This window comes from Rhipicephalus microplus, chromosome 8 (genome assembly GCF_043290135.1).
Source record: "Rhipicephalus microplus isolate Deutch F79 chromosome 8, USDA_Rmic, whole genome shotgun sequence".
Lineage (NCBI taxonomy): Eukaryota > Metazoa > Arthropoda > Arachnida > Ixodida > Ixodidae > Rhipicephalus > Rhipicephalus microplus.
The window spans coordinates 4158777-4174920 of NC_134707.1; the positions used below are offsets into that span (position 1 = coordinate 4158777).

At 46.6% G+C, this 16144-nt stretch overlaps 1 protein-coding gene across 2 annotated transcripts in view; it reads left to right on the forward strand.

Annotated features, from left to right (window-relative positions):
- Window positions 1–16144, forward strand: part of LOC119165144 (uncharacterized) — a 42193-nt gene that overhangs the window by 8564 nt on the left and 17485 nt on the right. Inside the window, exons 7-15 of one of the 2 annotated variants that reach the window (XM_075870797.1) lie at window positions 1525–1808; window positions 2810–3009; window positions 5083–5365; window positions 8858–9005; window positions 10541–10680; window positions 11080–12054; window positions 12102–12164; window positions 13434–13913; window positions 15245–15601. In XM_075870797.1, coding sequence (XP_075726912.1) covers window positions 1525–1808; window positions 2810–3009; window positions 5083–5365; window positions 8858–9005; window positions 10541–10680; window positions 11080–12054; window positions 12102–12164; window positions 13434–13913; window positions 15245–15601 — 2930 coding nt within the window. The remainder of the gene's footprint in view (window positions 1–1524; window positions 1809–2809; window positions 3010–5082; window positions 5366–8857; window positions 9006–10540; window positions 10681–11079; window positions 12055–12101; window positions 12165–13433; window positions 13914–15244; window positions 15602–16144) is intronic. The other variant, XM_075870798.1, reaches the window with a different exon arrangement.

The following is a 16144-nucleotide window of genomic DNA, read 5'->3' on the forward strand; positions in this document are numbered from 1 at the left end:
CTTCTGACACTTTGCCCTTTTTTCATGAGCAATCACTCCCAATATCAGCTACACCTTCCGAACGCGTGGCCGTGCAGGCCGTGCAAACTGCAAGGTCTATAGTGGCGCTTATCAAGTCATATCTTGAAAAGTGTAAGCAATTGGTCGCGATGCGCACTCGCAGACAGCAAAATGTTCTCCCGATAACTGCAAGTTATCATTTTCGAGGCTGACACCATCTCGGGGTGAAACGAGGGTGATCTTGCAAGCAAGTGGAGCCGATGCGCACTCGCACGGCCAGTGAAACCTTCCTATGATAATTAAGCCACGATCAGCGCCACTGTACAACAATATACAGTGCGCTTGGTCACGCTGGGCACTTCTACAGTGTAGCTTAAACTGAGCGCGATATAATTCATAGTCATTTCCTTTTAAGCCCCACGCACAGGGACGGCTTCCTTCCTTTCTGCTGCACATATTTCTTGCGTTCGCCCCGCCGCGGTGGTCTAGAGACTAAGGTACTCGGCTGCTGACCCGCAGGTCACGGGTTCGTATCCCGGCTGCAGCGGCTGCATTTCCGACGGAGGTGGAAATGTTGTAGGCCCGTATGCTCAAATTTGGGTGCGCGTTAAAGAACCCCAGGTGGTCGAAATTTCCGGAGCCCTCCACTACGGCGTCTCTCATAATCATATGGTGCTTTTGGGACGTTAAACCCACACATTAATCATATTTTTGCGTTCATCTCCAATGAATAAGAGTTCACTTATACCGTCTCAGGTATTGTTGATTGTAACAGTTGACTTTAGATTTTCCGCCCAGCTTTAACCTAGAAAATCTTCAGACCATGATTTTGAACACGGCAGCTACAAAAGGAAGGAAAAGAACTGCTGCAACACTTCGATGCTACTGACCTAATTGGAAGCAACTAGAGCAGATAACTCACCTCAGCTGGTGGGCCACAGTCACCAAGTTTAGCCCTTCGAGGACAATGGAGGAGGCTTAAATGGAGAAAAGGGGGGAGGGGTGAACAAAATCTCTTACCATTCGAAAGAACGTATTCATATCTCGTATATGGATCATTTATAAAGATGGTTTGGCGTCCGTATTCGAGGAACTTATCGGTGCTTATCTTCAAAATGTTTTATAGCTGCACGGCGATTATTAAATACGGGTATTATACCCCGTGGTTACGTTTAAACGGCAAGTGACCGCGTGGGGTGCTTCACAAGAAAGATGCTTGCAACCAGTCCCGTCTTTGCCAAGAGCATCGGACGCGTCATTCGAAGGCCGCAGGTTCCATTTTTCTTTCTTTGCGTTCACATTACAATTATGGCTAACATCCCCCGTACTTCGCATAATTGTTAGTTATTGTGTCTAAAAAGGAAACGAGCCCTTGAATTTCCTCTTCTACACGAACAGCTATCGATCACAATGAGAGTAAACAACGCGAATACCATTTGGCAAAGAAACAGTTCTTGTCAAGGCGTGGGCCGTGTGTTCGAGACCTCTCCTTCCTCTAGCCGAAAATTGGCGCGCACAATGCAGGTTGCACGGCACCGATCTGACGGACGTGTCCCTGTTCCGCGTGGGCTTCGACAACGTGTTGGCCGTGGCGGGTCTCCGGGAGCAGTTCCTGTACGTGTGGCGCGGCGGTGGCTTCTTCCTGCGACAGGTGCTCAAGGTTCCGCGCGCCTTCCAGTGGCACCCCGTGGGTGTGGACTCGTGTCGGGATGACGTCATACTCGCCCTGGCCACCATGGATGCCTCCTATCCTCTGCGGCTGCACACCTGGTCCTCCAGGCTCAGGCGCTTCCAGGAGGTGGACAGAGGCAAGTAGTCGGCTCTTTTTTGGCGAGTCTGTGTGAAGAAACGGTGCCATCGAAACTAAATTTGCCAGTGCCACTTACAATAAGTGAATTTGGGCTTTTTTTCGCAGAGTCACGTGTAGAATTTTCCAGCCACTTGTGGCGTTATTTAGGCCTTGTTTGCATATTTTCCAGAATATATACCGTATTTACAAAATTCCAACGCCAACATTTTTTCAAAAAAAAAAATAGGCCTTAAAATCGCGTGCGCGTTCAATTCGCGTAGAAGCCGAAACTGCCCCCTAGCTGCCCATCTGGATGACTGCCATCGTCATTTTTCAGTGCGATAAGCTCTCCGACAGCGATAGTGAATGAAGTGCAATAAACGGCCTGTTCCCAGTTGAAGATTTTAAAAAAATGTTTGCACATTTTGTTCGTTCGTGGAAATCTCGTGCACGGCAGTAGCGGGCATATACGGTTCATGACTTTTATTTTTTTTTTTGTTGACAGCGAATGCGCGTTAGGATCGATGTGTAATCTTTTATGGCTTTATTTTTGTTCGATCTTGAAAATTGGGGGCACGATAAAATTGGGAGTGCGTTAAAATTGGGTTAATTACCAAACGTGCATTCACTCGAATTGAAAATATCCTAATGACAACGCTAAAAGTAAACATATGATTTCGTTCAAAAGACGGCCTAGCACCGCCTTCATTTTCTTTTATCGGGCGCTGTCCTGTTTTCTGCGTCTACCGCAGAAAAGCGCTACGACGGCATTATGTGGCTTAACGTCACAGTGCGTCACACTAGAATTTAACGTCGAAATGACGTTCGACTTCATAAGGTCACGTCATCATGTGATGAGCTTTTGCATAACTCGCCTCCGACGCCGCGGAGCGGTCACCACCACCGGTCAAGTTTTCCGTTAGATTATTAATCTGACTTTCGCTTTAACAAACCTGGAATGTCGGAAATAGGGTACTTGCCCCGCTTAGTAATGTCTTGGTCTCAAATGTGTGGTTTCAGGTACCGTCCCCCTTGGCGGTTTCGTCATTCTCAAGGACAGCCTGTCATCTTTCAGCATAAAGGACAACGCTTGGATGTTTTTCACTGACGCCACCAAGGGCACTCCCAAATCAATCATGGTTTCCACCAAGGTCACACTCCTGTCAAACCCGGTTCAAGAAAAGGGCTCCCAACTCGTGCTTCGCATGACGATGCTCAAGGTATGTGTTGAGTATACTTCGTGTCTTTCACATAGATGAAAAATTGAATTGCTGCACAAAATTGAAGAAAAAAACAAGAGAGACAGGAAAGAGTGCAGTTACTGCACTCTTTCCATGAAGTGCAGTAACTGCACTCTTTCCAGGAAAGAGTGCAGTTACTGCACTTTTCTGCATGCAGAGTACTGCACTCTTTCCTGTCTCTCGTTTTTTTTTTTCTTCAAGTTTGTGCAGCAATTCAATTTTTCAAGTATGAACCAACTAGTCTGCAAAAAAGTATTGCTTCACATAGATGAATTTATGCAGTGCCAAGATCCTCGCCCTTCATGTAAGCAGGCTGCTTTATTTATGCCTTTACATGGGAAGAGAGCGTAGTGGGTTGAGGAACAAACCGGTGGTAAGTATTTCGTAGTTGTAATCAAGAAGTAATGAGCAAGGGTAGGGCTTTAGCCCATAGGCAGGGTAACAGCTGGGCATTTATGGTAACTGGCTGAATTACAAAAGAAGGCAAACGCGCAAGGGGTAAAGAAAAGAAAAGTTACATGGGGCCGAACTTTGTGGATGCAGCGTGGCAGCAGCAAGGACAGTACCAGATCTGGTGAAACATGGGAGTGGCATTTGTCCTGCAGTGGGCGTAGTGTGGCTGATAATGATTACATACGTGGGATATATTTTTTGCGTCACATGCTACCGTAGTCAGTAATCCGATCGGATGCTCGCGTTACTCTGTGGCAGCGGCTCTCAGCCATGAATTTTTCGGGGACCACCAGTGTAATTTTAGAAGTTGGGTTACCCCTTGCAGTGCGAGAACCAAAAAAAAAAAAGAGGGGGGGGGGGGGGAGGGGCAGATACTACTATTTCGTTATAGCCCAGCTCATGTTGAGGATGAAGAGGCGACAGCGAAGACAAGAAAGAGTGGGAACAAGATTAGTGCTGATACAATGATCCCGAATTAACACATCCTGTAGCACGCTGCAAGTGCATTTTCTCTCTGGAATAAAAATGGTTCAACTGAACTATGAGATGCCAATTCGATCTCGTCAGCTGTCAATCAGTTGTGCGGTTTTTAGCCCCATTCCACCTGTTTCTAAATATGATGGCTCTTTTTAAGGAAAACCTAGAAAAGTATCCCCGCATGCATATGTTGTCGAAAACAGCAAAAAAAAAAAAAAACGTCAAGAAAAAAACTCTATAGTTGGCTTTGCCGCAGTACAATTACGTTATGCCGTAAAACATAACAAAAATTAGAAGGCGCTGTTGTCATTGAATGTATTGTGCCTCCAAAGACGCCCCTGTGGTCCACGGACCCCCGCTTAATAACCAATGATGTTCCTGCGAGACTTTTCTTGTGTATCGCCCTAACGGGGCCACTCATCTCTCGAAGCCAGTGTTTAGAAACTCAACATCAACTTGGCATGTATTCTATCACTCAGAACCATAACGAAGTTAATACAACGAGTCCGTATAGTAACCCACTGAGCGTAATGCCATCAAGCCTAGTAACTATAATACTGAGTTGCTTCGCGTAAAAGCACGTGTCGGAGTTCTGTTCATTGCGGCAACACTTTGACAAGGGTGAAATTCTGAAAAGCATGTATGCTCACATTTATGTGGCCATCGGATAACCTTAAGGTTGTCAAAATTTTGTTGTGATAGTGTAATGTGCTTTACTCTTCAACAAACACGTAGTTCGAAAAGTGTTTATTGAATATCTTGAAGCGATGCCATAATAGTGGAGTTACGCTTATTGTTTGTCGCCTTCTCTCATCCTGGGCGATGTTCACGTGAGGGGTTCGCTTAACTGCGAGCAAACATTCTTCGTTTTGACTAGACTGGACGTCAGTGGTAACGCCATGACCAACGGTAGGGATACCGGAGGGCACGTAGAGGACAAGTATTTGTTCGTTCTTTTTTGGCACGCCTGCGGCTTGTAGCTGCCGTGTCTCAAATTGTTAATCGTTATGGCACTCTGAACTCAATGGGTAAGTTTACTTGAGACATTAAAAAATGTGAGGTGGATTGGGGGTCCCTTAAGTGTCGACAAAAAGTTCTTACGAAGCCTTTTTCACCGACCAGGATCAACTGGACAAGCAGCAGGCTCTGCTGGGGCAAGCGGCCAACACCCTTCGGCATGCAATATCCACGAAGGCGGCGGTGAACGTGGTCCAGGTGAAGCAGGTCATTCGGTCTGTTCTCGTCAATGGCCCGGTCTCCATGGGATTCGCAAAGTTGCCCGAAGGCTTGTCCATGGAGGGATCCAAGGTCTCCATGAACGAGCTCCACAGCAAGATGCCAGAGCTTCAGAAGGCCCTGAGCGACATCGGCTTCCGAATCCGCAAGCTCGTCTCTGCTCTCAAAGGTGATGGAACCTCTAGTTAACCCCTTCGGTCACGGTGGGCTCGTGTTTCTCTACGCGACCTGGTTTTGTCGATTCTGCCGAATATCTAAGACAATTAAAACACCAACCACGGATGAATGCAAGACCAAAGCAATGACGGCAACGCCCCGCACATGTGCGCATGTTGCGTACGTCACATCTTAACCAGTTCATGACCTAGCAAAGAACGTGCCGAAACTCGCCGAAAAATTTTTCCTGGTGAATTTTAGAGCTTTTTTTAAACATTTTTTCAGTTCAATGGGATCCCTTTATTTCTCTAACCACGAAGATAACATGAGCTGGCTATGCCGCGTGTAAATAGAATAAATACTTCATTTAAATGAAAACCACGACACGCCTGTTCCAACATGGACAAGTGTGACCATCTAGCGTCAAGAAGCCAAAGAATGCGAGTGTCTTCGCTGCTTTTGTGCGGGACCAATTTTGATGGCGAGTACACTCGTCGTCGTTCATTTGTACAGCGAGAGCTGTTACGAGATCACAAGGCTCACGTGCACTATCGCACGAACTCGAGAACAAATAACACAGACAAACAGATAAACCAAGGACACGGCGGAATTCAAACACGGGTTTTCTGCGTGTCACCTGAGTATTCTATCACGGAGGCACGCCGGTGCTTCAAACTCCGTTGCAAACTTGCCTTAGGCAGGCTTGATGCCGGGAAAGGAATCTCGTTAATATGTGTAATAAAGCCATTTCAAAGAAACAACCAGGCGTCACACAATGCGAAAAGCGTAACGGGTGGGTAATCTAATGATCCAAACCAATATAAAAGCTTGTTCTTGTTCACCTATTAACTGTAGCGCATACCCACTTCAGGCATAATTCTTCGTAGTCAGCCACTGCAACAAGAATATACACAAAATTTTCTGAAAGTGCGTAGCGGATGCTACGCTTCTAAAAAAATGACAAGAGAACACAGTGAATGTCGGTCTGCTACACATTGATTATTTATCGCTTAGTGGGCACCCTGCAAGTGTGCTTGTAACAGCTACACAAGAGATTTAAAAATCGAAAAAGCCGCTCTTCCAGCTTTCGCTGTGATTGTGCTGCCCGTTCCGCGCAGGCCTGGTTTTTTTTTTTTTTTTAGAAAATCCCATGACAAATACGCTCGTCATAAAAGGGTTTGTCGACGCATATGGCATCGTTTACGAGATCGTCTGAGTGTTCACAAGCAATACAGATGAATACACGTCTACAATCCGAAATTAGTGTCGCGGAGTGGACGAGGTAGCAGTGACGAGGCGACCGGGGACACTTGGGCGTGGTCCGCCTCGGTGAACCAGTGGCTCGGCTCCTTACCCTAAGGCCGCGGGTTCGATACTGGCCGTCGTAGTCTCATTTCGGTTGAGGATAAATGGTGGAAGCCCGTGTGTAGTCCACAGCACGCTAAACACCAGATGGTCAAAACTTTCCGAGCCCTCCACTACGACGTGTCTCATCATATCTTGGTTTTGGGATGCAAAATCCCACATTTTAAGCTTGGGCAGGGCTACTGGGACGTGCGTGCTTGGCGCGTGAACAATCGGCCAAGGTCTGAGATGCGCCGGCTGTAGATCGAGCTTACCAGCCCCATTCGGCGCCCGCGCAAGAAACGCTTCACAGCTTCGCTTCACAACTTCGACTGCGTTCTCTCTGCGGTGCCACTATAAGTAAAGATAAAAAAAAAACGGACTGTTCGCGCATTCGTTTTAATTTGTGAACAGGACTCTCGCACGGGAGCCGAAACGTCTTGCTTTTATGTTGCCCTTATTCATGTTCGTTGTCCGTTTTCACTGCTTCCACATCCTTTCCGACCAGATTGTTGCCGCCAAACTCTCGACTTACTCTTCGCAGTAGAAAAAACTCTTTAGCTGTACCTGACTTATAAAAAGAAGACGGATATCCCAATGCTATTCTAATACGCTTCAATCTACCCAAACTTTTACATACGCTTCACTACCCATGTTTGTGCTCCAACGTGCTACGCTCAGTCAGCAATGGTGAAGAAACATTCGTTACTTTGAGGGGTTAGAAGCAATGCGACGGTTGGAGAGTTAGAATCAAGTAACGTTTAGCATAGAATTTAAAGTGAAATGTTGAATTACTGGATTAGCATTCATTTTATGCGGAGAAATATTTTCGTAAATTAGGTCTTGCCACGCAGGTTTACTCGGTGGTCTGCTTATTTTCAAAGTGCTATTCAGTGACATGACTGATGTTAATACCCCTGATTCTAGACATTGGACTCCTGTTATCTTGTAATTAAAGTGCCTATACTGGTAAAACAGGACGAGTTCGAGAAGTTATTTATGCGTATACTAGACGCCCTCGTGATGTGCGATGTCAGCGCCCGTTGAAGAACATTCGATGGTCGAAAATTACTTGAATCCTCTTCTACGGCGTGCCTCTATAAGATATTATAGTTTTGAAACGTCAAACTTTATTTATTACGATCAGTTCGCACGTATAACCCACGTAAAACGTTACAAAACTACAACTTGTGCGAATTTGTGCACTTTTCCTTGTACTCTTGCTTCACGGCAGCAGGCGTTTTACTGCTGCGAAACAACCTTTTCAGGCGAAATGTGCGCGTGAAGCATGTTCTTTGCTTCAAAAATTTTCGGAAACTTCGACCACTGGTATTAGATTGTCCGAGAAAACAAAACTAACACCCCATTTTCGTTATTGAGTGTGATACCGTCAGACCGCGCCACACATCGGCAGGAGCAACCTTCGGTTTGCCGCGGCGTTGACGGAAGAGCAGGGCGCTGCTCCGTTCCTGTTGTGCTTGTGAAAGTGGTTTACAGTTACGACGACCGGAGGGGACTGACAGTGTCCGCGTGTTAAACTAGACGCTCACAAAATACTGTGCACGTGCGTTTTGCTCCAATGTTTGTCGTTCTGTCATCACTGTATATACTGAAAATTATTCACTTCTTCAAATCAAACTTCCAATCAGTTCGGAACAAGAACACCACGCGCATACTACGGTGCCCAAGTACTAACATAATTTTGCCCTCTATTAGTTTTTATCGTAAGTTTTATTTAATCTTGCAGGTCTGCGCTGCATGCTTTGTTCAAGAGATAACTAAAATGTCAGTTCTGAGCTTTATCTTTTCTGTTATTTTTTTTTTCCTGAATTGCATGTACGTGCAGGGTTCTTTCGGTGACCTGTCTACGAATAATGCATGCTTTTTTGTGCTTTTACTTGCACACGCCAGTTTCTGTATGCTGTCACTGCTTGCTGCTGACTTTCAACCGGCTGGAAAGCCTAGTAAAGCTCACAGGTGCTTTCTCTCCATGCCCTCCACTTGCTGAAGTGGAAAGTTATTTACTTGATTCATTGACACTTTTTTTTTTCACTCGGTCATAGCTGCGATTCCCGAACTCAACGCCCAAAGTCTCGAACACATTGTGGCATATCTTGTACTTTGATAGTCATTCACTTGGCGTGTTTACTCACTTTCACAGATGCCGTGTTCAAGAATAAGCCCGCCACTATCACAGCACCGAAAGTATTGCAAGGTCACTTGTCGACGCCGCTGCTGAAATCTGCCGAAGCCAACATCGGTTCAATCCAAGGCGTACCTGTCGCCGAACTGTTCAGGAACCTTTACTGGTACGTTTCGCACCATCATCGTATAGTATGCAGCCAAGCTTCTTTAAAGCTAAAAGTATCTCAATGGCACGTTGGGTATTGCGAAATAATTGCTACTTTTTGTGGGAGTCGTTCAAGATGCAGATAAGCATGTGAATGAGCTAGCTAAGCGACAAGTACTCAAATACAACTTCAGTAAGATGGTTATAGGATCGCAGGAAAAGACGGCATGCATAAACGATTTATTGGGCGAGATTGAGGTGATTCATGATGTTTTGAAATACGAGCGCGATACATAGACAGGGTCAGGAAAGACAAGCGCTTACTACCAACTGAAAGTTTAATGAGAAAGGTGCGAAGTATAACCTGACACATAAAAAATTTCGTAATCGCTTATATGACCACACCGCAAACCAAGCAGAACAAAACCAATAAAATATATGTACATCAGCTGCACCTTGCCAACGCCCCCTTTTGCTTTACAGCAATTCCCTAACGCCTATGGCATCTGCCACTGAAATGCTTTGTCTGGAACTTTCAGTTGGTAGTAAGCGCTTGTCGACGTATCACGCTCTTATTTCACACTGGCATGCCTAAAGTCTTTTCGTCGCGATAATATTCGTTCAAGAAGTCAGACTCAACACTCGACAGTAACAGTTTGCCCTAAAGCAGACTTTATCTTGCGGCAATTCCACGGTGGTGATCCTCGATCTGTTGTACATCTCTTTTGCCAATCTACGTGGGCTGCAAGGCTGGCAAACTTTGACTAGATTTAACATCACTAGTCGTTGCTCGAACCTGACTACTCGCCTCCGTGGTCTAGTGTTCATGGTACTCTACTGGTGATCCACTGGTCACGGGATCGAATGTCGGCCGCATTTTCGATGGAAACGGAAATGCTCGAGTATAAAAGCTCGGGCTAGTCGTTCTAGGTTTATGATGGTGAGTTTCACAGCACGAGAACACAGGAAAAAAATTGGGACAGATAAATGTCCCAAATTTCTCCAGTGTTCTAGCGCTGTGAAATGTACCACCAAGCTCGTGGCTCATGTAATTAATTTAACTGCACGACAAGAACCCTAGGTAGTGAAAATTTCCGGAGCCCTAAACTGCGGCGTGCCTCATAATATCGTGACTTTGTAACATTAAAGCCTATCAATCATTATATTCTGTGACTGTCAAGGTTACGTCCATGAACCTGCACCAGTGGAGGTGCACGTAAAAATCGCAGGTGGTAGGAATTTCTGGGGCCCTCCACAACGGCGTCTCTCATAATATGGTGGTTTGGGGACGTTAAACCCCAGATATTATCGATCCGATGCCCCATTTAAGACTTGACACAATGTATACAGCACCTTTGTGACCAGTGATGGTTTGCTCTAAAACGTTTACTCAGACCCACCCTAGATTTTCATTTATACAATGGCACTTAGTCTCATCCAAGCCTCGGTGCATCTAATTCAAGATGGCAGGATTTCGGCGCTATTAATTTGGTACGAACATTTCTAGCCTTGCGAGGATACAACTATGATGCCTCAAGACTTTTCTTTTTGCAGGATGAACAAGCCGACTACTATAACAGGAAAAGTAACCTTGGCGAGGCCTGCCCGAATAAGGTCGTCACTCCAGTCCCCATCAATAAACGGCATCAATCTCGCCAACGCAGTCACAACAGACAGACATTACACTATAAGTGGTAAGTTCAGTGTATGCATGATTCTGCCTATGAACAAGTGCAGTCAATATATCCCCCCCCCCCTCGGCCTTCTTGTCCTGCGCAGTTTCTCTGTGGCTAACAAAACAGAAACGCGTGTGCTCACGAGTTGAAACGGAGCAAATAGATTTCAAATTTCCACAACTGAATTTCTTATTTCACGATCTTCTGGAAATAAGGCCTAGTGCAAACCATGGGTGACTGCTTCGAAGCGCTGCCGTGTTGTCATATTGAGCACCATTATATGGTTGCAAGTGTCTTAGTGCGCGTGTTCACACTCTAAACGAAATGTCGAGGAGGGAGTCCGAAATCGCCAAGCCATGCCCTGGCTACCTCTTTTAAATAGGCCAATAGCTAAAGAGATGATTTTCTCTTTTGCAGGACCTACAACCTTTGCGAGCCCTCTCGTTATCTCCAAGGACTCTCTTTTGGAAGGAAAATTGAACGGCATGAAATTGAGTGACTTGGTGACCCTGACCGGAACGCACTACATCACTGCTCCCAAAACCATGACCTCCCTCAAGGTCCTCCAGGAATTGTCCGCTCAAACGGTCGATGGCGTCGACGTGACGAAAGTTGTAGCGACAACCATGAACGCCATCGACGAGCAGACGGCGGAAGGATCACTTACGTTCGCGCGAAATTTGCGCGTCGCGTCCATCTCGACACCAATTGTGAACGGCATCAAGGTTGCCGACATTGGGGAGCGCTTCGTCAGGATCAACATTCCCGCGATAATCACCGGCGTCAAACACTTCGTCGGCACTTTCGACGCGCTGCAAGACGTCCGTCTACGGGGCAGGCTCAACAAACTCGCCATACCAGGAGATCTTCTGCTCAGGGACGCCGAGCAATTCGTGCGAGCACCAAAGCGTTTCGACAGGCTCATCACTACTGTAACCAACGTTGAAGGCAGAGTTAGCGGCGTAGCGCTACCAGGAGACGTGTACCGTCTCACTGACGACAGCCCCGTCGACGTACCGCTCGCCTTCGCCAATGGGCTTCAGGCGCAGCGGGACGTGGTCGTAGCTGGCACGGTCGACAACGTGGACATCTCGGAGTTCGCTGCATACGCGTCCAAGCAACCCGAAAGAATTGTGAAGAACAACGTGGTCTTCAAAGCACCAGTTTTCGTCAAGAAGTCGGTCCGGGTTCACGCGAAGGTCAACAGCGTGCTGCTCGATGCCCTTTATAAGGACGCCATCTTTCCTACCAACGAGTCCACGTTGGTGATGACGGGCCAGAAGACTTTCCACAAGGGGGCCAAAATGACTCGAATGACGGTCAAAGGCGGCGTAAACGGTTACAATTTGTTGGAGGACTTTGTGGCCACGGAGGACCACCAAGACATCAATGGTAAGGTCCCTTGAACCGAAGTAACGCAACCTAATGATAATCTTCAGTTCTGATTTCAGGAATAAAAACCTTCACGGGACCTGCTCTGTTCGAGAAGGACCTGATTTCAAGTAAGTGGTAATTGCACACCCTGTGTTCCCGTAGCCGTATACATAGCAGAAATTTGATAATTATCTGGTTCATTAAGAAACAAATTCTTGAACAGACATCATTCCGTGCAAGCAGAAATCGTACACATGTCAAGTTGTTAGAGTGTAACTGCGCATTCAGCTTTAAGATATAGGAGGTTGGCTGAACAGCGAGCAGTATGAATAGGCTTATCTGAACAGCATAATTCAAATATTCGTTGTATATGCAAGTTTTCTTGTAGATTATGTTCAGATGATTTCCTCGGTCTTAATTAAATCACATGAGTATTAAAATCTTAGAGCTTATGTACTTGCAACGCCTGTACAATTACATTGAAGAAACTACGCATCGTCGGAGGTCAAGTCGGCAGCAAGGATTGCCAAATTAGATTTCGGGCTTCTATATAGCGTATCAGTGCGGTAGAAGTAGCCAGAGGTCCACCAAAAGCAAAACATTTAATTCGAGACTTTGGCCACATTAAATGGGAATTAAGATTCCCGGCTGACAGTACAGGCCTAACGACTCATGACTCAATTCGTCTTAAAAATAATGCAACTTACAAACTTCGAGCAATATTTACTACCTACGTAATAACCGAAGATGCCAACCACCAAATAAATTTACTGCCTTGAGAGGCCAAAAACACGAGACGATGACATTCTCTTTATGTGACCTTCAAGACTTAACTAAGTGATGCCCTCAAATATAGGCATGAACGAACCGAAGACGAGAACACTTGTATGCATACGCAGATTATGAAAGCTTTTAAGCAACACTTACTTGCATCTACCCGAAGAATATATATGGCACTACTTTGTGGTAGCATACACTGTGCAACAGAGCGTGTATCATGAGCTCAGACTAGCGTCTATTGTTGTAGACGCAAATTCTTCTTTCTTAGTACTTGCACATGCGTGTCAAATGACCTAGCATGAAACTGTTATTCCAACAAAATGGAGAAAATTCTAGTTTGGCTGAATTCTTGACTGTTCAATTACTGCATAACGAACCGCAAGTGATAGAGATAGCAATGTTTTCTTACTTGTAACGTACCTTTATTAACCCTAACACACCAAGTATAGTACTAATACTTAGCACTTGTATGAAAATTGTTTGCGAAAAGAAGTAAACGTGCCAGAGTTACTGCTGCCGTTACTACTTTTTCACGTTTAAGTGTACGGCATAACAATGTATACCGGGAAGTTCAAGCATGCCACTGCAATCTCGTCACTGTTCGCGCGGCGTTACAGATGTTGGCATCATCGACGGAGTCCCACTCCTGAAGGTTTTCTCTGGCCGAATAACTCTTCACAGCGAGCAGAACATCACAGCCGAGCCGCTGTTCCTGAACAACGTGAGAGTGAAGCAGCTTTACGTTTCGGGCACAGTGCAGGGGCTCTCCTTTCCCAGGGACTTCGTTCTCAAGTCTATTCCGCAAAAGATCTACGGAATGAAACACATGGCTCGGGGCATGTCCGCTGCTCTCGTCGATTCTCGTGTGCACGCTACCGTCCGAGGCTTGTTCGGTGGCGTCGACATCGTGGACATAAACAAGCGCCGTATCCCACTGTCCACTGGCCAACTGCTAACAGGGGAATTCGCCATTGGAAACGTGACTGCACCATTCCTACACGCAACGTGGATGAACGGCAGGCCGGTCCAGCCATTCCTGAGGAATGTGATGTCAAAGACCAAGCCCCAAGTAGCGCCTGCTCCGAAGACGTTTTCCAGTGAGTTGGCCTTTCAAAATAGTGAGGAGTTGGTTGAGCTAGTTGGTTGAGCGTCTTGCGAAGATGAGAGCCGAAGCGGTTCGGAAGAAGGTACCGGAAAGGCGCTCCATCCTGTTTTGTGTACTTTTTTTCTAAACCCCTCATGCACTCCCCTTCGCAAGAAGTTTGCCTGTCTTTTATTAACTTCAATGCTCGCATACGTTCATTCCTAATGACCAGTGGTTACATTGGCTACGTGCCCGGCCAATGCACATGCTTTTTTACCCAACAGGGTGGTCTGGTGGTTATGACGCTCGTAAGTCGTGAGATCGAATCCCAGCTGAGGTGGCTGCATTTTCTTTCAAGGTGAAAATTCTCGAGGCACATGTGCTTAGGTCTATGTGCACGTTAAAGAACTCCAGGTGGTCATAATTTCTGAAGACTTCCCCTCTCGTACTCGTATCGTTGTTTGGGTACGTTACTCTAACAATCATTACATTTATTCTTCTTGATTTCAACTAAGGTGCCCATGACGAAGTCATTGCAATAATAAATGCACCGGCTTCGTCAATGCAGAGTCTCAGACCGTGCCTACTTCTCAGCAGTAAGTTTGCCAGACGTTTTATTTCTAAATTCTATGAGCACAGAACATACTTGATCCGGGCCGCTTTCATTTGTCAAGTGTTCGGTCATTTACCGTCTAATGTCGCGTGCAGCAATAACTGGTCTGTTAACGAGGCTCCAAGCAACATTTTACCCGGGGTACCAGCAATGTATTGCCTCTATTGTTAAATGCAAGCGCCGAATTAAAAATGTGGGAATCATGAACACCAACCAACTCGCTCAGTTTAAAATCTTAACGCAAATAAGGAACCTTGAAACACGCTTGGGTTGCCGTGTTTCGACAACGCCTGATCAACGGAGGCTGTGACGTCATGAGACGGATATTTTAATTCAAACCAAGCACACGCAAAACTGGTGCCCCCCCCCCCCTTTCTCCATCTCAATCTCGTATCAGTCGAGTCCTAAAGAAAACGAACTCGGCGATAGATAAACTTCGCGAAGCGATGATATTCCTCCAACAAAGGCCTGGCATTCATTCCCGGGAGTAAATGTGGGAAGTACAGTTGCTATTAGTCGCCATCACAGTCGAAAATTGTGCGTAGCTGTCAACCTAGCTGTGCGTTAAAGAATGGCTTGAAAGGTCCGCTTAAGTAAAAGTACGGGCACTATTCAACACTGCTTTATACGGGGAGAAGGAGGAGGGGGAGGGGGACCTTGCGAACGCCTGCGTGCTGTTTTGCGCCTCCAACAGATTCCAGCACCGTCGATAACGCGAATTCTTCTCGCAGCGATGTTGAAGGCGATCTCTCCCGTGACCACCGTGCAAGGAGTGAACGGCGTGAGCCTGGCAGAGGTCAACTCGAACGCTGTCACCCTGCGTGGTCAGTCCGTGGTCAGCGCCCCCGTTGCACTGCGAGACCCCTTCGAAGTGATGGGTCACCTGAGCATCCACGGCACCCTGGACGGTCGGGACCTCCGGGCCTTCGAGGCCGACGCGGTGCCCAAGCGCGGCTGGGTCTCCATCGCCGGCAACTGCGTCTTCTACCGCGGATTCTCGGTGCGCGGCAACATCGCCGCCGACACGGTTAACGACCTCATGTTCTCCTACGACGTGCTCCTTAAGAACGCCGACCAGAGCGTCAAGGGTGAGTTCCGCGTACCCTTTCGCGATGTCGATGTGTGTGTGTATATGGTCATCCGGCGAGGGCAGCTCGTATATTGGGGTCTATTGTGCATACGCCTAAGAAGGCTCCAAGGCAAGAAAGCGATCTTTTTAGGGGCGAAGCTCCTTAGGGCGTGGGCTGTGCGTCCCCTGTAGCCTGTATGTAGCCACCTCTAGTTTAGTTCTTGCAGTGTTCACTAGATGGCGGTACCGTCCCCTGTATGTAGCCACCTCTAGTTTAGTTCTTGCAGTGTTCACTAGATGGCGGTACCGTCTCCTGTATGTAGCCACCTCTAGTTTAGTTCTTGTAGTGTTTACTAGATGGTGGTACTTGTAGCTGATGATGAAAAGATGCAAGATGTTATAAACTAGAAAGCGGTACTTGTAGTTGATGAAGGACGCGAGATCTTATAAAATAAGAATGATGTCACATATGGCGCGTGTCATTGGTTGAAGGCAATCGTTCGATTTAGTGCGGCGACGTACGCTAGGGGAAGCGATGTAATAAAATCGAGTGGGCAAAATG